Source organism: Aethalodelphis obliquidens, unplaced genomic scaffold (assembly GCF_003676395.1).
Source record: "Aethalodelphis obliquidens isolate GAN/ISIS:26980383/991018 unplaced genomic scaffold, ASM367639v1 scaffold26, whole genome shotgun sequence".
Classification (NCBI taxonomy): domain Eukaryota; kingdom Metazoa; phylum Chordata; class Mammalia; order Artiodactyla; family Delphinidae; genus Aethalodelphis; species Aethalodelphis obliquidens.
In genome coordinates this window covers 10191686-10214650 of record NW_020837970.1, presented here as the reverse complement: position 1 = coordinate 10214650, position 22965 = coordinate 10191686, and the positions used below count along the sequence as shown (strand labels likewise).

The window sequence follows — 22965 nt, the reverse complement described above, 5'->3', positions numbered from 1 at the left end:
CTTCTTAAAAACTTTTTTCAAGGCCAAGCAAACCCAAGGCACAGCTACATCCCGCGAAGAACTTAATAACCGGTACCGGTACCTTGGAAGCAGGATGCGCAAGTAAACGAGCTTCTTTCATAATCTCGCTAGCACGTGTTAATGGTTTTAATTAATAATATTGTTTTTAATACATAAAAGAACAGAGGCATCACCCGTGTGCCCGCCCTCAGGGCAGCCGAGAGCGGAAGGTTTGGCGGCGGGACCTACGACAAGTGACCAAGCGTGCCCAGCCGGGTCCGCTCTGCAGCGGTGCCGGCGCTCCCGAAGCCCGAGGGGGCTTCCCATCCGGGCGTGCACCGCCTGAGCCCGGCCCCAGGAACCACTTGCCCAGGGCAAAACCCTGGGGACGGCGGCCTTAGCCCAGGAGCCCGTTAGGTTCGCGGGCTTTGGAACTCGAATGGGCAACGGGCTCGGCACCTCCCCTCGCCCGCCGCCCGCGGATCCCGGCCGGAGCCAGCCCTCACCACAGAGAGGAGCGCCTAGAGTCAACGGGCCCGCTGCTCCGCTCCTCCCAGCCTCCTCTATCCCGGAAGTTGACGCCGCGCTCCCGGTCGCGTGCTGCTTGCTTGGGGTGTCGCCTTAGAGATCTGCACGGGCTGGGCTTGCGAAAGGATCAACATGCCTGTGAGTTGTTTACTTTCGGGCTTCGCGTTTGTGTCTGCCTTCTCTGTAGGCCGAGGGGCCCCAGGGGCGGGCTAGCTCGATGGCTCCGCGGGCCCCCGGGGCTCCCGGCCGAACGCGGCTCGGCGGCTCGGATCCCGCGGCTCTTTCGCGCGTGGTGGACTTGTTGGGACTTGCCCGGCGGCGCGGCAAGTCGGGCCCTGCCTGGGCGTGGAGCCGTTGGGACTGCACCCGGCGCCGCCCTGGGTGCAGTCTGGAGTCCATGGCTGGGAGGGGACAGCTCCCCGGGTACCTTAGTCAGCCCTCCTGGGTGGGTACCTTAGTCAGCCCTCCTGGGTTTCGGTGGGAACCCGCGAGGCTGTGACCGTTGAAGTCTTCTTGCACTCCTTTTGCTTCGTGGGTCTTGCCCCCTGTGCCTTCTCTCGGAAGCGATTTCCTACTTGTTTCCTTTTTGAAAACTGTCTTCGCAGTTGCCTTACAAATTATCAAGGACCGTCTCGCGTCAGCCACTTAAAAGAGTTATCAGATGTTGAACCCTGGGGGCAGAAATCACCTCGGTGTTGGCATTCGCCGGGTCTACCTCAGCGACTTGTACTCTCAGCGGGTCCAGGGTCCGGATCACGTTCTTACTTAGCACCACAGTTTTATTTTCACTGGCGACTGTTATTAGTTAAGAAGAACGGAGCTAACCTTACCACATGTTTCCTGATCGTTCCCCTTAACCGGAACTTGGAGCACACAAGCATTATAAAAAGTGTTGATGAAAGTTAACAGGCTTTAAAATAAGTAACATCTAAAGTGTTGTCTCTGCTGAATATGACTGTTATTCCTATTTTTGCATGTATATTTCACATATGGTTAAATCGGCCAGAGTTGTGGTGTCATTCTAGTAGTAATAATATGCTTTTTTATTCAGTTGGCTAGAGATTTACTGCATCCTTCCTTGGAAGAGGAAAAGAAAAAACATAAAAAGAAACGGCTGGTTCAAAGTCCAAATTCTTATTTTATGGATGTAAAATGTCCAGGTAAAATTTCAAACTTTAACTCCTTTCCTAAGGAAAATTTCTATAAGGATTACTTACAGAATTTCTGTAAGGGTTACTCATAGTGTGTTGTTACGTTTTGATATTAGGACCCGAAGTGGGATTACAGAATTGGAATGTCATAAGGGTTATTTCCATAATAAACCACTTTAGAAACATTTGGGTGGTGGGGGTGTGTGTGTGTGAAGATGGGACTCCACAGGGGACATGACATTGGACTTATTAAGTCTTTAAGCTGTTCAGATGATAAGTTTTCTTTTTCACGATGCAATGAAAAGTATATTGATTCTTCAGTGTAAAGCTGCGGGGTCCGGTATGGTGGTCATTAGCCATATGTGGCTACTGAGTACTTGAAATGTGGCTAGTCAAAATGGAAAAATTCTTTCTCATTCTTTTTTTCTTGAGGTATAATTGACATAAAACATTATATTAGTTTCCGGTGTGTGATCTCATGATTCATATTTGTATATATTGGGAAATGATCACCACAATAAGTTTAGTTAATATCTGTCACCATACATAGTTACAAAATTTTTTTTCTTGTGATAAGAACTTTTAAGATATACTCTCTTAGCAACTTTAAAATATTCAATATGGTATTATTGACTATAGTCACCATGCTGTATCTTTTTTTTATGCTGTATCTTTAAGTGTGAAATATACACCAGGTTTTGAAGATGTAGCATTGAAAACAAAAAGGCTTTGATTATATGGTGAAATAATAATACTTTGGAAATACTGAGGTTCAATAGAATATATTATTAATTTCACTTTAAAAAAAAACAACTTGTTTTTAATGTGGCTACTAGAGAAGTTTGTTACATATATGGTTTGCTACTGCACAGCACTGAAGTTCCTAATCTTTTACAGGGTCTTTACTAGAAATATGTTGAACAGGTACTGTGTTTTTTTCTGCTTTTCACTTTTAACACTTCCCTTTTTCAGGCTGCTACAAGATTACCACGGTTTTCAGCCATGCTCAGACAGTGGTGCTTTGTGTAGGTTGTTCAACCGTGTTGTGCCAGCCGACAGGAGGAAAGGCCAGACTCACAGAAGGTAAATCATTTGGCATTTTCTAACCCAGTGATCAGATTTTATGATTTTAAAATCTCTCTCTTTACTAAAAATCAGTTTAAAAGAAATCTTAAATTCATAATTACCAAAATAATTTTTATCTTTTATTGCTCTTTTAGTAAAGAGTGCCCTGTTCAATTAGATAAGTTTGTACTCTTGACCTTGTAAAGAATTGCTTTATCTATTATTTTTCTTAGTTTAGAGCACCTGATTCTGTTGTATTTAGTCAGTTTGCTTAACTTGGAATGTTAGACATAAATCAGAATGGAGCAAAAGAATAAATACATAAGATATCTAAAAACATAGGATTTAAAAATTTCTCCTGTAAATATTTTGTTTCAAATGTACTTGGTACATATGATTTAAGATAGTTTTAATCATTGCTAGCTAAGCAACAGATAACTATATGAAAATGTCAGAGGTTTGATTTCTCTGAGCAACTTATGATTAATATAGTCTAATTTTAATTCTTTCACTTTTGTGAAGAAAAAATAATACATAGGTATATAATTTTCCATAGTAGTACTTAGAGATTTACAGTTCAATAGTGATATTTGAAATTTGCTTGTGGTATTTTGAGGAGCTGTGAATTCCATGTTATTCTCATTGGAAGAGTTATAAGTGGATTGCCAATAAATCCAAGATCTATTTGGTGTCACTTTGTGAGATCTAACTGAAATTAACACAATATTTAAATGCAGTATTGCTCTTAAAAATGTACTTGCAAGATTGCCAAAACCTTTATATCATGCCATGATTTTAGAACTTTGTGTCCATGTGCCGACAGATGATTAAAAGGGTGCATCTGTACCAGAATTTTCCTAAAAGATCTGAAATGAACTCTAATCAGAATTATTTTCTTGAACTCCATTATAACATTTGAGAACAGAGAGTGACAGTCACATCAGAGTAAATTCAAATATAAAAGATATCTTTTAGCAAATTTCTGGTATAAAAAAATAAATAACCTATATATGAATATTACTCTAGTATTTCTAAAACTTAAGCTTTTATGTAAAAAGTATTTTTTGTCATTAAAACTGTACCAAAGATAGAATAGACTTGTGTTTAATATGCTCTTGTGATTCCTTTGCAGGGTGTTCATTTAGAAGAAAGCAACACTAATGATCCACACAACTTCCTGAATTTGTGTTCTATCACAGAAAGCCTTATCAGTTCAGTAATTCCAGTTAATCTACCAAGATAATGTAATTATGTTTAATTTTGTAAGGTATACAACAGCGCTCTCCTATTTTGCTGTCAGTTTTTCAATAAAGTTTTGATTATGGGCAAACTTCTTTTTTTCAAGTATGTGTTAATGTACTATACATTTATATATGCTGTGTATATGAATTTGGTTTAAACATTTTTAAAAGGGTATTCTGATTAGTTTGTGTCTCACTTCAGGAGTAGAAACTTTAAATATTTGATTTTCAGTCCTTTTCCAAATTTCTGTGAGGGGGCTAAATGATTACAAATGGAAAGAAGTTCACTATTTATTAATTCTAAATATAGTTTTGGTATTGTAACTATGGAAACATTTATAGAAGTACATATTTAATGCAGTAATAATCACTGGATTTATATGCCCATAACATACTGTATATTTTAGTACAGTAACTGCAGCTGGGGTCTGAGTTATAGAAAGCTCTTTTTGGGGCAGAAAATTTGAGAGGAGGAATCAGGAGTAGCATGATTTACCCAGGATGTTCTAGCAGGGGGCAGTAGATGGTATTGAATTCTCTGGTCCAGACAGGTGAGCACTCCTGACTGAAAAATGTGTTGAGTGGTTCTGTTATCTCATTGTCACTTTTATGGTTTATGAAGTGGCCCTCGGGAGTTAGGGGGTAGAGTGTATCTTTCCCTCTCTAGCACCTATATGACTGCTCGTTAGATTGGGAAGATAACTGCTTCTCTTTTACCTGTTACCTTTAAGGCAGGCACTGAAGACAGTCATTTCCTATCAAGAGGTGTTCCTACATATATACACCCCCAATCCGAGAGACTGATCCTTTAACATACTGATTGGTATATCAGAGGAATGTTGCATGAGAACTGAAGAACTATGGAAAGTTTGGAGCGTATTTAATATATGGAGAAATAAATAACTCAGAGCTTCCCAAACTTTCTTGGTTTATGGCATCTTTAGTCTCAGTAATTTTTTCATGGAGTGCCCTGGCCAAAAGAAATACCTAACAGTTAAATTTATTAAGTAGTTAGGTTCTAGCAACTGTAGTAGCCATTTGAAAAAAAAGAACACATAAATTAAAAGCAAAGTGATAATTTTTACCTCATTCTTAAATTACCTACTAATGGAATGAGTGTGCCTTTTGGGCACTGCAGTTTCTCAAAATTGGGATCATGTTGGACACTGCCATCCTCATTTTTTTTCACATTGATTTTTGCATAGTACTAGCTTTTTATCACAGAAATGGCTCAAAACCCAGCTTCACAAAGATACATCATCAAAGGGAATGTGGTGCTATCTAATGTAACAATTACCTGGAACTAGAAGTTTGCATGGTATCCAAAAGATGTCAAGTATCAATGTTTCTCCCATGATGCTCCAAGCCACCTCAGCTTGCACAGTTTAGGAACCTTGGAAAAATCTGTGGTAAATAAGGAGCAAATTCCTGAAAATGTTCTTGGAAATAGTATTGGAAGAAAGTATTGTACTTTAAAGAACCTATCTAAGGATTAATTTAAAGAGATACTTGGCACTGGGAACTGAATGGTATATTAAGTTTTACTTCATTATTAATCTAAACATATTACTGGGTTTGAAAAATGCTCAGTAGAAAACACTCAGACTTTTCCAAACTTCAAGGTTTGCCACATACATTATTTACTGAATTTTTTTCTTTAATACTATTATTTATATTGTCTTCATTGAGCAGGCTCAGCGGCCATGCCTCACGGGCCCAGCCGCTCCGCGGCATGTGGGATCTTCCTGGACCGGGGCACGAACCCGTGTCCCCTGCATCGGTAGGCGGACTCTCAACCACTGCACCACCAGGGAAGCCCTGTAGACATGTTTTAAATTCTCTTGGGTATATACTTAGGAGTGGAATTGCTAGGTCATACAGTAACTCTGTATTTAGCTTGTTGAGGAACTGCCTGTTTTCCAAAGCAGCTGCACTATTTTACATTCCTACTAGCAATGCACAAGCATTCCAATTTCCTACATCCTTGCCAATACTTGCTATTGTCTATTTTTTTTATTATAGCCATCTTAGTGTGTGTGAAGAGTTATCTCATTAGGGTTTGATGTGTATTTCCCTGATGACTAATGATGTTGACCATATTTAAATGTGCTTATTGGCTATTTGTGTATCTTCTTTGGAGAAATGTCTATTCAGATCCTTTGCCCATCGTTAACTGGGTTGCCTTTTTATTTTTGAGTTGTAAGAGTTCTTAACGTATTTTAGATACAAATCCTTTATATATATGGTTTGCAAATATTTTCTCCCATTCTGTAGGTTGTCTTTTCACCTTTTGTCCTTAGAAACACAAACATTTTAAATTTTTATGAAGTCTAATTTATCTAATTAGATATGGAAAACAGTATGGAGTTTCCTTAAAAAACTAAAAATAGAGTTACCATTTGATCCAACAATCCCACACCTGGGCATATATTGATATCTGGAGAAAACCATAATTCGAAAGGATACATGTACCCCAATATTCATAGCAGACCTATACCAGGTTGACTGTTATTTTCTTACCTAGCAAATCCTCACATTAGAAAAAAATTAGGGAGACTAGTCCTGTCCGATTTAGTTAAAAGCCTACATTTTACATTTTTCTTAGGGAAGCAGGTTTAGTTTCGCTTATTCTACAGGAACAGAATACTGGAGCTGCCACTGCCTTCTGGACCCAGAGCTCAGGAGACGCCAGCTTCAGCCCTGGTCGATATTTTGTGTTTGTATTCTGAAGTCCATGAGTGTCTTTTTCATTTTTTCATTTCACATTTTATATATCATGCTATGTATATAAGAGAGGGGGTGTGTAAAAGCATGACTCTACTGTGCCATCTTTGTCTTTAATTTGCATATTAATAACAAAACTTGTGTATTTTTTATTTGCAGCCAGATTTACTAATTAAAATCCCAATTACATGTTTATTCAGTTTATGTGACTTAACTTTTTTATTTTTGCTAAGCGCTCCATCTATAAAATTGCATGCCACTAACTGTCCTTTTATTGGGTCTGTAAATTTTTAGAGATGCTTTTTTTATGGGAAGACAAGATAATTTTAGAACAGGCTTTTGAGTCAGATATGCCTGGATTTGAAATGAGTTCTAATGGTTAACGCTTGTGTGACTTTGGGCAAAATAAGTACAATAATTTCTATTTAATCAGGTTGTTTTGAAGATAACATATATAAAGTGCTTAGCACAATGCCTGACACATAGTAAGTACTCTGTTAATAGTATTCTTTTAAATAAAAAAGGATCCTTTGTATTCAAAATCAAGCACTTTCAAGTTCTGTTTTTTTCTTCCAAATTATTTACCCACTTCATTACCACACTGGAGCATAGTTGTGTTAACTATTGCTGCAAAGGAAGTCACCCCAAAATTTAGTGGCTTAAAATAATGACGACATTCTTTTTCATGATTCTGTGGGTTGGTCTTACCTGGGCTCACTCATGCATGGAGGCTCAACTGGACTGGAAGGTCCAAGATGGCTTCAGTCACATGTCTGGTACTGGCCGTCAGTTGGGTTATCCAGTAAGGTAGTCTGGTTTCCTTACGTGGCCGTCTTGGGGGCAGTGTTCTTGGAGGGTGAAGATGCAAGTTTGATGGCCTCTTGAAGCCTAAGTGCTGGAACTTGTGCAACATCATTTCCCTGGGTCAAAGCAAGTCACAAGGCCACCTCTGGTTCAAGGGAGTGGAGAAACAGACACCACCTCTAGTTGAGAAGAGAGGCAAAATCACATTGCAAAGGAGCATGCACAATGGAATGGGAGGAATTTGTGGCTATTAAAATTTTTACCACATGTTGGGAGAACTCCAATATTTATCAAGGTTATTCATTCTCTAACCCATGAACATGTCCACAATCAATTCTTAAAGAAATGCTGTATTCATTTCCCTATTCTGGATGAGCACAGAATATAAGTGGGAAATTTACATTAGAGGAAATCCAGATGGCCAATGAACATATGAAAATAGGTCTAACTTCACTAACAATAGGTAAATGCAAGTAAAAACAACCAGATACCAGTTCCCATCCATTGCATAGTCAAGAATTGAAAGTCAGTGTTGTCATATAAACAACAGAATTAGGTTCAACCATATAAAATTGTTTATATTCATGCATTTTTGAGGTAGAAAAACTGCAATTTCATACGGTCAAAGGATGTTCCTTATAGCACTGCATATAATAGTAAAAAAAAATCCATCAATAAGAAAATGGATAGTATAATGTGATATAGTCATACAGTGTAATATTTCATAGCAGTTAAACTGAATTTATATTTACCAACTTGACCAGATCACCAAACAATGTTAAATTTAAAAGGAGAGTGTAGAAAACATCTATACTATGGTGCTATTTGTGTAAATGTAAATAATACAATTTAATACTATATCAGATATGAATATATATACTTGGCTGTGAAAGTATTAAATAAGGGACTGGAAGGATATACCCCAACTCCTGACAGCAGATTCCTGCAGGGCAAAAGGAGTGGGACTTTGGGTGGTGGTTCTAGGGGTCTTCAGCTTTATCTATTATGATTTATCTATTAGTATTTTTTAAAATATTTATTTATTTGGTTGCACCGGGTCTTAGTCGCAGCACGTGGGCTCCTTAGCTGTGGCATGCAAACTCTTAGTTGTGGCATGCATGCGGGATCTAGTTCCTGGACCAGGACACGGAGTCTTAACCACTGCACCACCAGGGAAGTCCCTAGTATTTTTTAAATGAAGAAAATTTGACTAAATGTTAACATTTTAAATTCTGGGTATTGGGATTATATGGGTATTTGCCATGTGAACCTTTTGTGCTTTCTAGTATTTTTTTTTCTTTTCACAAAATAAAAGATCAATTAGCTATTCTGGTATCCTCTAAGAAACAGAACTCAGACTATTTGAACCTGAATCAATAGCAAATAACAATATAATTCTTTAAGCCTATAGTTATGAAAATGTAACTGTAAAATCCTAAAAGGTTACAAGGTGAGGTTATTATTCTATAAAAGTAATCTTTTTTCTTTATAAAATGCAACAATGAACTCTAACCCATCTATGTTTTTTCTATTAAAAATTACAAAGGCATATTTCCATAATCTCAGCTTTCAAATCTGGGGTAGAATTTTAAACTTTTGTATTCTGTGATAGGAAGGTAAAGCAAATCATTTGTTGTCAATAATCACCTTGACAAGTTGTAAATTTCAGAAAAAAAAAAAAAAAGAACTAAAACAAGAAATTTGTGTCAAGTTCTCTTGTGTTCTTTTCCCTAATATTAAGGATCCACACCAGAATTACCACTTTGGAAGATGTAGAAATTTATCAATGCTGTTTCTAACAATATTAAGTAAGAAAATAAGTTATCATAGCAAATAGGAATTCCATCTGAGGTCTGTGAACCCCTGATGTTTGTACATTGGTTCATTTTCTGAGAAGATTGCCAGCTCTTCTCCGAGCTTCAACAAGAATTTAAAAGGTGAAAAACCAGTCTAAAGCAAGCACCCTGCTCATAATGCACATTCACTAACTTCACAGGGCTCTTCACACTTCGTGGTTCTTCCCGCACAGACAGTTCAGTCACGCTGCACTTCTCCCGGACACCCAGACAATGCTCTTCCCTCCTCTCCCAATGTAAATGTCACCTCCTTGGCAGCTCCAAGCAGTTCGCTCTGTGGTCTGTGCTAAGGTTCAAAGCTCACATTGATATCACATGATCAAACTAAAAACATGTATCTGCCAATATCAGAAGTATTTTTTTAATTGCCATTAATTTGATTTGCTTTTAGTCACAATATTTAATGTTTAAAATTTAGAATAACATTAAAGGAAGGCATTTTATATTTATCAAAGACAGCATGGATTGAAAAATTTGACAAATATGAATAGAAGACCTAAAGGTCAGGAGAAGCCAGAAAGAAATAAGGAGATGAAATGCATCTGTTGTAGGGAGCTGCTTTCGCTGTACTTTGACCCCTCAGAAATATCCATCTACTTACCTTCACAGATCAAAGTGGAGGGAAGAAACAGGCTGAGAGCTCAGAACTATAGAAAAGCCCTCTTTTATTAGACTGTATAAAAACTTTGATTTCTTTTTGAATTTTCCTGAATTCAGTCTCCAATATTCGTCATCTATGGCTGTTACACAGTATTTCCCAGTACCTCAACACTACAATAAGCCATCCATGGAGCCAGTCTCCAAGATAGTTCCCAATGAACCCTATCCTCTGGTATTTAGCCTTTGTGTAGCCTTCTCCCACATTGAATCAGGGTGGGTCTGTGTGACCAGTAGAATTTGGCATAGGTGATAGTGTATGACCTCCAAGGGTAGATTATGAAAGACATTGTGGCTTTTGCCTTGTTTCTCTCTTTAATCATTCAATCTGAGGGAAGCCATAGGACAGTCAAGCAGACCTATGGAGAAGTCCATGAAGTGAGACATTGAGACCTGTTCCCAAAAGCCAGCAAGTAACAGAAGCCTCTTGCCTATAGCCACATGGGTGAACTATCTTGGAATGAGATCCTCTAGCCTCAGTCAAGCCTTCAGGTGACTGAAACTCCTGCTGACATCTTGCCTGCAGCCACAGGAGAGACCCTGAGCTAGAACTATTCAGCTAAACTGCTCCCAGAACTTATGAAACAGAGAATTTGTGAGATGGGGTAGTTTGTTATGCAGCAATAGATAATTAACACTCATTACACTAAATAAAAGAAGCCAGACACAGAAGGCCACATATTATATGATTCTACTTACATGAAACATCCATAAGAGGCAAATCCAAAGAGACAAGAGAGTAGATTGGTGGTTGCCAGGGCCCGGGAGTAGACAGGAATGCAGAGCAAATATTAATGGGTATAGGATTTCTTTTTTGGGTGAAGATATTCTGGAATTGAATGGGTACACAATCTTGTGATTATACTAAAACCACTAAATTGTACAGTACACTTTAAAGGTTGAATTTTAAGGTATGTGAATTGTGAATTCTATGTGAAATTACCTATTTTTTTACATTACAGACTTTGATACCTGGAAGTGGAGTGCAGCTGTAACAAACACCTGAAACGTGGGGGTGAATTTGGAAGAGGACAGTAAACAGAAGTTGAAAGGACTTTGAAAAGAGTGTCAGTGAAAGCCTGAGGAACCCTGAAGAAACTGTTTAGAAGTATGGTGGCCTTTGAGGAGGCTGCAGGCATGGACTTAAAGGAGAGTAAGGAAAAATGTTACTGGAAATTGGAGGAAAGAGGATATTGTTCTCCAGTGGCAGAACGTTTAGCAACACTGTTGCCTGCAAGACCACAGAAAGTAGAAAATATGCCTAATGAACTGGGTGAATCTAGCTGAGATTTCCAGACACAGTGTTGACTCTTGGCTTCTTCTTGTTGCTTATGCTAAAAAGAAGGAGAGAGAGAAGCTAAAGGAAGGACTACTAAACAAAAATGAATCAATAATTGATGGTTTGGAAAGTTCCCAGACTCCCCAGATGGCAAAAGATGCTAAGATTAGGAAACAATTTCAAAGCAAAGATAAAATTTACAGTACTTCCAGGAAAAAAAACAGTCTAAAGACAAAGTTGAGGGTATGACTATAAAACCCTTTATGACTGTGGAAAGAACCAAGATGGTGCCTCGAAAGCTATTTAAACAATAGGCCTTAATAGAAGCTTAACAGTGTTTTCTCCAATTGTCTCAGCAGAATTCTAAGTTAGAGAGGGGTATATTTTGAAGAGATTTGGGGGTATGGCTTCTTTTTATTAGCATGAACCTCAATGAGATTAGCAAGAACCTCAATGGGACTCACAAAGTTTTTAAAAATTATATTAGCAGGAAGACTGTTAACTTAGACTGAAAGGAGAGTACAAAAGAGCCCTTTGGACCCTCAAACTTGTACAAGCAGAAAGCAGGCTGAGAAAGCCACTCAGATGCAAACACATATTGCCTCTCATGAAAAAAACAGTAACTCAGAGGGCAGAACTAAGAGCTCTGAGAACACAGCCAGGAGCCAAGAATTATTCTCAAGCCTTGAGTACTAATCAAGCAGCTGCCAACCTGTGTCTGGTTGGATGTGGGGAACAAGTAACATCTTCAGTTCACAGGTCTTAGGATCTGTGAGTGAATGAGCCATTTGGCAAGGATTTCCTCCAGGACCAGAGAAGTCTTTAGAAGACTACAACATCTTATCTGAAACCTCATTACAGACCCTGGTGCCAGACCCACCCAACCAATCTACTCCTAAATTCCTGAGCCTCAGAAACCACGGGATAATAAATATGTGTTCTTTTAAGATGCAATAGATAACTAATATACCATTTCTCATAATCTTGTTTCTGCTGTCATATTAAAAGAACAATATTATGAGGTTCCTGTCAAATGAGATTTTCTCTATACTATACATTTAAAAAGTACATTTTTATCAGAATGTTTTATTTCAAGAATTAACACTTTTTTCAAAAAGTAAAAATATAGTTACTTCCCTGAGTATAAAGAATTCATCTTACAATAAAAGACAATTACAAAATTAAGCAATTAGAGGTACATAATTCTCTGCATTCAATTATACTCTATTACAAATTTATTCTTTAAAATCTCATGTATTTGGGGACTTTAATGTTTCAAAAAAACAAACAAAAACAAAATCATAACGGCTCGTTTTGCACCTGTGATGTTAAGGCATGTCTGATCTGTCTTTATCAAATTCCAGAGCAATCTTTAAAGCAGTGTTGTTGAGGCCCACAGATTGCATGTTACATATGATAGAAACAACTGTTCCTCTTGGGGGAAACTTGTTATTTATAGCTTCTGCATCCAGTTCTTCAGGAAGGACCAGTAGGACACTACTGGCACCCACTGCACCTCCAGTGTGTGAGGCATAATGCCGTTGCTTCCTACAAGAACCATATGTTTGCTTCTTTTCCACAACACCCCATGCCATTGCATATTTACCCTCTTTATCCCAAGACATCTCTGTGTTAGGCACTGGTGTCCAAATCATAAGCATTGTTTCTGGTTTGAGATATCCAGGTAAAAGATTTTCATTTGAGTTCTTAAACAGCCCGACTTGGTAACCATACAGCATTGCATTCCCAAATTTCAGAAGGTCACCTACTGTAGACAGAAATCCACCACCAGCCCATTTATAGGAGTTATCCACGTAAGGTGTGTTGACAAGACGTCTCTTTTTATTGTAAACATAAAATCTAAAATGAAATAAGAATAGTCATTAAAAATTTGATAGTCTATTATTGACTTTATACATGAAGACGAATAGGAAAATGTATACATAAGACAGATTGTATTTCACTGTAGTGAACATACTTTCTCAGAAACTAACCACTAATTTTCAGTATGAAAATGAAACAGAGATAAGTGAGTAATTAAAGTATAGAAAGTGGGTTGTTTTTTCTATTGGCAAGGCTTGCCCATGCTAAGTGTATCAAACTTCTAATACCTGTAAAAAATGTACTGATTAGTACTACACATGCTATTTTCCCCGTGCACATGCAGAAACATCTAATGTTTGGTAGACATTTTCAGTCCCTGGGCTCAATGAATCATGTGCCACATGTAAATTTTATAACTGAAAATGTATATATGGGGATGTTCAGAAATAAGATTAATATTTGTAAGGAGACTATTTCTCCTGGTTAAAAATACATAGAGATACTGTGTATAATGATGTAATGTGGTACTTTCTTGGTGTAGTGGAAGAAGCAGGAGTTAGCAAATCTCAGTTTGAATTCCAACTCTCACCCTTACTGGCTATGCTTATTTGATTTGATTAACAAACACTTATACCAGCGGTCCCCAACCTTTGTGGCACCAGGGACTGGTTTCACGGAAGACAATTTTTCCACGGACCGGGGTGGAGGGGGGATGGTTTTGGGATGAATTAAGCACATTACATTTATTGTGCAATTTATTTCTATTATTATTACATTGTAATATATAATAATTATATGACTCACCATAATGCAGAATCAGTGGGAGCCCTGAGCGTGTTTTCACTTGTCACTCACTGATAGGTTTTTTTGTTTTTTTTTTTTTTGCGGTACTCGGGCCTCTCACTGTTGTGGCGTCTCCGGCTGCGGAGCACAGGCTCCGGACGCGCAGGCTCAGAGGCCATGGCTCACGAGCCCAGCCGCTCCGCGGCATGTGGGATCTTCCCAGACCGGGGCACGAACCTGTGTCCCCTGCATCGGCAGGCGGACTCTCAACCACTGCGCCACCACGGAAGCCCACTGATAGGGTTTTGATATGAGTCTACAAGCACTTGATTTATTATGGTCTCTGTGCAGTCAACCCTGTCTGCTAATGATAATCTGTATTTGCAGCCACTCCCCAGCACTAGCATCACCGCCTCAGCTCCATCTCAGATCATCAGGCATTAGATTCTCATAAGGAGCGCGCAGCCTAGATCTCTCACATACGTAGTTCACAGTAGGGTTCGCGCTCCTATGAGAATCTAATGCCGCTGCTGATCTGACAGGAGGCGGAGCTCAGGCAGTAATGCAAGCGATGCGGAGCGGCTGTAAATACAGATGAAGCTTCGTTCGCTTGCCTGCCGCTCACCTCCTGCTGTGCGGCCCAGTTTCTAATAGGCCACAAACCAGTAACGGTCCGTAGCCCTGGGGTTGGGGACCCCTGACTTATACAGTTCTTACTATGTTCCAGCCATTGTTCTAAGAACTATATAAGTATGAACTAATTTATTCTTGTAACAATGTTAGGAGGTAGGTAATATAATTCCTGTTTTACAAATGAGGAAACTGAGGCACAGAGAATATAAATAACTTGTCCAAAGCCACAGTTTTTAAGAGGCAGAGTTGGATTAAAATCCAAGCAGTCTGTTACCTCTCTGCTTCCATCCTAATTTGTAAAATGGGGATAAAAACATCTACTTTGCAGAGTTAGAAATAAATGTATAAAGCACTTTGCATATTTCTGATAGGTACTTAATAAATGGTAGCTGTTATTCATTCAATCATTCAACAGTTATTGATGGAACACTATGTGCCAGGCACTGTTTGGATGTTGGGATAAAGTGTAAACAAAAGAGAATAACCTCATGGGGTTTCCATTCTAATATGAGGAGACGGTACCATAAACATTAGGTACATGAAAAGAAATCACAAAATAAACAAAAAAAGGACACCTGGCTCACGAGCCTCCTTCCTTTCAAGTTTCATAATAAAATGGTGTTTTAGGGCTTCCCTGGTGGCACAGTGGTTAAGAATCCACCTGCCAATGCAGGGAACACGGGTTCGAGCCCTGGTCTGGGAAGATCCCACCTGCCGTGGGGCAACTAAGCCCGTGCGCCGCAACTACTGAGCCTGCGCTCTAGAGCCCGTGAGCCACAACTACTGAGCCTGTGTGCCACAACTACTGAAGTCTGCATGCCTAGAGCCCGTGCTCTGCAACGAGAAGACACTGCAATGAGAAGCCCACGCACCGCAACGACGAGTAGCCCTTGCTCGCCACAACTAGAGAAAGCCGCGTGTAGCAATGAAGACCCAATGCAACCAAAAATAAATAATAAAATAAATAAATTTATTTTTAAAAAATGGTGTTCTTAGGTTTTCAGTTTGCTGACAGTCTCACCCGTAATGACCTTCATCTTCATCCTAACTTCGTTATTCATAAAGCACTGTCAGACCTGAATCTCACCATCACTTTAAACTGTTTTATCACTAAGGTCTCAAACTCAGACATTTCTTCCTAGGACTATGACTTCCAACCCTTCCAACTCTCCAAATGAACCTGCTTTCTGCCCTCAATGGGACCTTCATCCATCCCCCTTGGGTCGTCCCAATTTTCCCAGGTGTTTTAGTTCCCAGTGGTTTCCCCTGATTTTCTCTTCTAGGCTGAACTATATCAGCTGTGGTCTCATTAGCACTCTTTTGAACTAACACTACACCAATCCATCAATCCTAAATAAATCTAGGTACCCCTTATCTATCAAGAAAGGCTCCAGGAATTCATATAATAAAGCTGACTGGTATAAATTCATACTCTTGCTAAGGGTCTTCACTGCTGTTCTCAAATCCTTTTATTCTTTTCCTGGGTACTCCTTGGTATACTCTTCATAATAGGTATTCCCAGTCTCTTCCACCCTCAGTCCTCTACCCTCTCAGGCCCAGTCATTTTACTGAGAAGACTGAGGCCATCCAAAGTGAGCTAGAAACTCCCATCTTTATCTTAAAATGCATTTACATCATCATCCAATCTTTAAAAATTTTCCTATTGTTTTTAAGAGGCATTTTTTTAGTTGTCACAATTATTAGAGGGCTCTTACTGACATTTAGTGGATAGGGGCCCAAGGGTCCTAATGTCCTGTGGTGTATGGGAAAGTCCCACACAGTGGTGCATTCTCCTATATCCTGTGAGATCAACTATCCTACGAGATACCCATGTAAGTACAGAATCTGTTTATAACTAGCTGAGCCTAGAACCCTCTCCATTTTATATGTAAATACGAAGTACTTTGTACTCTACAATGTATTTTTCTTGAATGTAACCACTATGAAAATTGAAGATCACACTCTATTTTGCTCAAAACTTCAGCCAGAGTTAGCCACTAAGGACATGAGTTGAAGCACCAATGCAATAAACCTGTATTGGTCTGCATTTTGTTGTCACATTTAAAGTAATTTTATGTATTAAGTTGCAGTTGACTTTATTATGTCTTCTCGTGTTGTTGTGAGTAAACATTATCATATTGAGATATTATTATAAATTAAAAATATTCCTTTTATTTCTTCTTTATATTTTAGAGTATTGAGTGTAGGTTACATGATCTCTTTCAATTCAGATATTAAAGGAGGTGTTATTACATATTTGTTAAATTAAGGGGCAGTGGTTCTAACGGCACTGATACTCATTGTTCAGTATAATCTAGCCCTTGCTTACCTATTTGACCTCATCACGTACAACATCTTGCCTTACTTTTTTCATGACAGACTTCTTTCTGTATTTGCAATAAGGCACACTAGCTTTCCTTATTATTCGTGTTTCAACTCAACAAACATGGCCTAAAACCAATATATTTTAAATAGATCTCCCCACTAACACCCTCTCCCTCTATATCCCATCACCCTGTTCTATTTTCTTCTCATATCTGAGATTCTTAGTTTACATATTTGTCTGTCTCTTCCCATAGAATGTAAGTTTCATAAAGGCAGGAATCTTATCTACCTGGTTCATTGATGCTTCCCCTACCTAGAACAGTACTGGCCATCCACTAAGTACTTGGTAAATATGTTGAACACATGAAAGCATCATTTGTTGGCTAGTATTTAATGGAGACCCCTTGCAAGGAACTGGAGAGAAAAGAAAAACCATACACCCGTGGCTGCTCTCAAAGGGCTAACTGTCCAATAATCTTGTGGGACAGTTCTTAAATTTCAGAGCACTGTATGAATCACCTGGAGATTTTGTTACAATGCAGATTCTGCTTCAGTACATCTGGGGAGGGCCCCAAATTCTGCAGTTCTAACAAGCTCCCACGTGATTCCAATATCACTTTGAGTAACAGGTTGTGGGATGACTAGCAAGATGGATGTGAGGAATCCTGAGCACTAGTGAGAGCTAGCCTTGTTGAAATGGTTCCTCACTTTGCTGGGGAGCAAAATAGTTCAGTTTGACTGAAGCAGAGAGCTTTAAAAGGTGATGCCGGAGGAGTAGATATGGGACAGGGCACAGCTCACAAAGGACTTTCTGCGCCATGCTAGGAATTTTGACTCCTTCACCTTAGTTCACAAAATGCTCTAGTTTTCTATATCCTAAGGGAAAAAAAAAACCTTTTCTTTTTTGTTTTACCCGTTACAGCTTCCAGCTACCAGTCCTTTCACTCTCATTTATTGCCAAACTACATGAGACAGTCCGCACCTGCCGTTTCCATGCACTCACCCTCTCCATTCATTCAATTCCGTAAAATCTGGCTTCTGTTCCCCCATCTCTACTAATCAGCTCTCTTGCGGGGTATCAAGATCTTCTAATTCCCTTTTTATGGTCCTCATCCTAACTCCCCCTGTAGCACTGTGACCCAGCACTTCGCTGACACTCCCCGCAGGCCACTTTGCTCTGTGTTTTCTCTTCTCACTCTCAATCCTATGATTCCCCGTATCCCTCCAATCACCAGTGGTTCCAGTGTCCGAGGTCCTCTCTTCTACAGAGATAACTACAAAACTGCAGCTGTACCACAAACTCTGTTCCAAATTTACCATTGGATTTTCTACTAGCATTAATAATTCTCAGATTTCTTTTTTTCTCAATGTTGTTTATCAGATCAGCATTGGGCCTCATCCCTCCCTTCAAAATTCGTAACTTTGAAGGGACAGTGGGCATATATAATTTGAAAAAGGACTTCTCTTTCTTCTGTCAAGATTCTTATATGTCCCCCAAAAGTCCAAGTCATAATATTGGGTGAAGCAGGAGTGACCACAGGTATGTGCTCTGAAGGTTAAAAGAGAAAAAAGTCTACAGAGGATCTTAATATGCTCTCCTGAGAACCAATGATTTGATACGTGGTCTCCTCAGTTCTCAAAATGAACATGTCCAAAACTACTCTCTTCTGAACCTTCGTATATTTCTCCTCTCCATTAAAATCTTTCTTGCCTCTCTTGCCCTCAAATCTCTCATAACCAATAATGATAAATCCTCATTCAACCTCAGCTTTCTGTCTGACCATTCTCCCTCCTTCCATTCCTATGGCCACTCCTGTATTTTAGGTTCCCATTACTTTCTGCCCCAACTCTGATTACACTTTTATTTCCCGCCAATCAAATCTCAAAGAAGTCACATAACAGAATAACAAAAATGTTTTCTCACTGAGAAATATATTTATTAAAGTGAACTCCAAGTTTTTAAAGTAGGAGAGAACTACCAATCTATTTTGGTTAATAATCAGCTTTGTGCAACTTTTAATAAAGCATTTCAAAGCACCTACATCAAGGTTGGAAATCAGGATGACTCAGTCACTCCTCTTTTAAAATATAAATTTATGGAGAATTTTAGACTTTAATCTAGAATTCTAAACTTTAAAAAGGTAAATTCAGCCTTTAATCTTTTGATTCCTCTTCACAGAGGACAAATTAATGACTTTTCATGAAAATAAATCTGTTCAGCTGAATGATAACTTTATTATTTCAAATTCTTAAGGAATTTCTGCACTAAAAAGAATGGAATTATAGACACAAGTTCTTAAGTTACTGGGACATCTTTGTAACTGAATAATTGATAGAATGATGCCAGATGACAAACAGCCTCTCCCCACTTATTTAAGAATCCCTAGTTTCTACACAAGATTATATTATCACAGAAATATACATCTACAAACTCATAAATTCAAAATAAATTTTTAAAAGCTTCTTAAATGCCTTTACAAACAATTATGCATCACTTTGTATTTTATTGCTATGAGAAGTTTAAAGAACCACAGAATTTAAAATACATATTATAAACACCCAATCCCACTCTAACATTTAGCATTAACATGGACTGAACCTACTACTAGAGTCCATCAGCTAAAGCATAGAAAACAGCTTCATAAGGAACAATGCTTAACTTTAGAAGATACTCTAGAAAATAAAGATAATAAATAATAATTAAGATAATAAGAAAAGGTAAGACCATATCTATACTGTCAAAATACAGCAAACCCTTCAGAAAACATTCATTTTATTTGATTTTGGTCCTATCCAACTATGAAAGAGATTTTTGTTGCAAGTATTGTGCCAGACACAGAGAAAATATGAAGAGTCTAATAATAAGCTAATGCATTGACTAAGGATTCCCCCATCAACAAACTGAGTGTCTTTCAGTGGCAAGAACATTCACTCCATTCCCCTATGGTGTTTGCTTAAAGAGTTATTTAGTTTACTTGCCTATACAGACTATACTTGAAATACAGAATCAATATCTATTTACATATACAGAATCAATGTTCCCAGTCTTCCATTTAAGAAACCCCAGTTTTATTCAGGACAACAGTGCACCCAGCTAAAAACTAATTTCTCTGCATTCCTTACAGCTGAATGTGCCCTGTTGCTAAAATTCTGGCCGAAGAAATGTAAGTAGTATTTTGGAGTGGGATTCTGGGGGAATACCTTAAACAGGTGACAGGCACTGGGAGGCACTATTTTAAACACACACACATACATACAGAGAAATGATAAAGATGATAAATATTTACTCTTGGGATATAGTAACTCTAAGAAGTCTAGGTCAAGATAATGTAAACATATTTAATTTATGATTATACCAAGGGGTCAGTAGACTAGATAACAAAGCTGCAAACTTTTGCTGGAAATTTTATTTCTTGTACAATGGTACCATAAAACAAATGAACGGAAACATATGCATTTACTAAATTTTACTTTAAGGTTTTTTTTTTTTAAACACACATCTTTGAGAAGATTTCTTTTACTCCCTGAACTTCTCCCCAAAGCTGGTGAAATAATTAATAAGCTCTTTTGAAATAATTACTACAAAAATAAAAAAAGAATCAGAGTTGAACTTTAGAGGCCCAAACAGATACTGTATCAAGTAAAATAAAAACAAAGCAAATGGACAGAACATTTTCCTTGCTAACATATTTCCTTCTTCTTTTAGTGTCCTATTTTATTTCTGCAGCCTATTTAATCTACCTGAAATGAATCACTTACCCCTTTAGCACCACTGGGCACAACTAAAACCTAAAGAAAAAACCCAGAGTTGACAGCAACCTTTAACAATAGAAACAGAAACCCACTGCCTTTTTCAAAGAATGGGAGATAAAATGAAATTAACTCAATCATATGCCATATTTTGATTTCTGTGCATCATAAATTAATCACTCATTAAGAAAACAGTAAATGATGGCTGCCTTGCAGTCTGCACATTCATGGAGCCTTAATTTTCAGCTGAGAAAAGAGGCTCAATGATTCTCCCTTATATGTAAGTGTAGGCATCTGTTATCAAATGCCTAGATTTGAATCAAAATAAGGTCATGCGTCTATGCCATCTTTATTAGAGAATCTTTTCTAGATTCAACTGACAACTTCAGGTATTTGTCATTTTTTCTTATGCTTTCCAGTAGAATATAATGTTGGACCTAAAAATAATAAACACTGTCTGAAGTGGTTGAAAACTACAGGCCATTTCCATCATTACAAAGTCTACAAATAACAAATGCTGGAGAGGGTGTGGAGAATAGGGAACCCTCCTACACTGTTGCTTGGGAATGTAAGTTGGTGCAGCGACTATGGAAAACAGTATGGAGATTCCTCAAAAAACTAAAAATAAGAGTTAGCATATGACCCAGCAATCCCACTCCTGGGCATATACCTGGATAAAACTGTAATTCAAAAAGATACAAGCACCCCTATGTTCATAGCAGCACTATTCACAATAGCCAAGATACGGAAACAATCTAAATGTCCATCAACAGATGAATAAAGAAGATGTGGTACATATATACAATGAAATACTACTCAGCCATAAAAAAAGAATGAAATAATGCCATTTGCAGCAACATGGATGCAACTAGAGATTATCATACTAAGTTAAGTCAGAAAGAGAAAAATACCATATGATATCACTTATATGTGGAATCTAAAATATGGCACAAATGAACCTATCTACAAAACAGAAACAGACTCACAGACATAGAGAACAGACTTGTGGTTGCCAAGGGTGGTGAGGAAGGGAGAAGGATGGACTGGGAGTTTGGGGTTAGTCAATGCAAACTATTACATTTAGAATGGATAAACAACAAGGTCCTACTGTATAGCACAGGGGACTGTATCCATAATCTCCTGGGATAAAACATAATGGAAAAGAATATAAAAAAGGAATGTATATATGTGTATAACTGAGTCTCTTTGCTATACAGCAGAAATTAGCACAACACTGTAAATCAACTACACTTCAATTAAAAAAAAAATAGAGAATAAAAAAGAAAAAAACTACAGGGACTTCCCTGGTGGAGCAGTGGTTAAGACTCCAATGCTGCCAATGCAGGGGGCTTGGGTTCGATCCCTGGTCAGGGAACTAGATCCCACATGCACGATGCAACTAAGAGTTCGCATTCCACACTAAGGAGCCTGTGAGCCACAAGTAAGGAGCCCGTAAGCTGCAACTAAGGAGCCTGCCTGCCACAACTAAGACCCAGCTCAACCAAATAAATAAATATTTTTAAAAAACCACCCAAAATAAAAAAAACTACAGGCCATTTAAAAATTAAAATTCATTGCTTGCTGCTAACCTAATTTCTTTTAGGTTCAAAAAAACTTCTTTCAGGCTGATTTGCAATGCATATTTGATCCTTTTGAATAAGCTGGTAATTTAAAAATGGTAACTTAACGAAATACAACAGAAAATTGAACAAAACTAGTATGGGGATAGGAGGATGAAGCTACAAAATCTACCATTTCATCTAGTCAAGTACCATTTAGCCATTTGTAAAGCATGTTCCCTAATGGAACCGTAAAAAGTAAAAGTAACAGCTGATTTAAACACAGTTACTTAAATGTGCTGTTACCTTTCTAACAAACCAAATAATAATGAGTAAAATGAAAAAGAAAACACCATAACAGTAAAACTCATGTTAGTCTTTAGTCCCCAAATTCTCTTCCAATGCCTCTTTTACAAATTACTTGTAAAAATTATGATAAAATTTTAGTTTGATATATTTCAATAAAATGATTTTCAAACTTTTACAGTGGAGAAACCTGGTATATACCACCTCAACAAAGTGATTAAAATTACCATCACCAGTAATGGAACAAATTGAACTCATGTGACTTCTGAGAGACTTGACGACTAAATGCAATGTGTGTGCTTATATTAGACTCTGCACCAGAAAAACAAGTTTTTTTTCCTTTTGTTATAAAGGACATTATTGGGACAACTGGCAAAATTTGAATAATGTCTGTAGACTTGATATGAACCTTGTGTTGATATTAATTTCCTGGATGTTCTTATCTTTAGAAAATACACACTCAAGTATTTATGGTTACCA

The 22965-nt window shown here is 38.0% G+C and overlaps 2 protein-coding genes across 10 annotated transcripts in view; one reads left to right on the top strand and one right to left on the bottom strand.

Moving 5' to 3' along the window:
• The window catches only part of LACTB (lactamase beta), a 33806-nt gene that overhangs the window by 5959 nt on the left and 4882 nt on the right, over positions 1–22965 (bottom strand). For 2 of the 9 annotated variants that reach the window (XR_003436386.1, XR_003436387.1), the window contains exons 6-7: positions 7418–7629; positions 5283–5389 (exon numbers count right to left, since the gene is read on the bottom strand). Coding sequence is in view for 5 of the 9 variants with exons in the window: in XM_027123228.1 (XP_026979029.1) it covers positions 12634–13165 (532 nt within the window). In the remaining 4 variants the exon portion in view is untranslated. Of the gene's footprint in view, positions 1–2048; positions 2068–4969; positions 5390–7417; positions 7630–8726; positions 9656–10725; positions 10856–10972; positions 13166–22965 lie in introns of those variants that run through there. The other 7 variants (XR_003436385.1, XM_027123231.1, XR_003436388.1 and 4 more) reach the window with 7 other exon arrangements.
• Positions 528–4074, top strand: RPS27L (ribosomal protein S27 like). Its single transcript, XM_027123235.1, has 4 exons — positions 528–666; positions 1580–1688; positions 2652–2762; positions 3877–4074. Exons 1-4 carry the CDS (start codon positions 661–663, stop codon positions 3903–3905), a joined length of 255 nt encoding a protein of 84 aa, XP_026979036.1. The 5' UTR covers positions 528–660; the 3' UTR covers positions 3906–4074.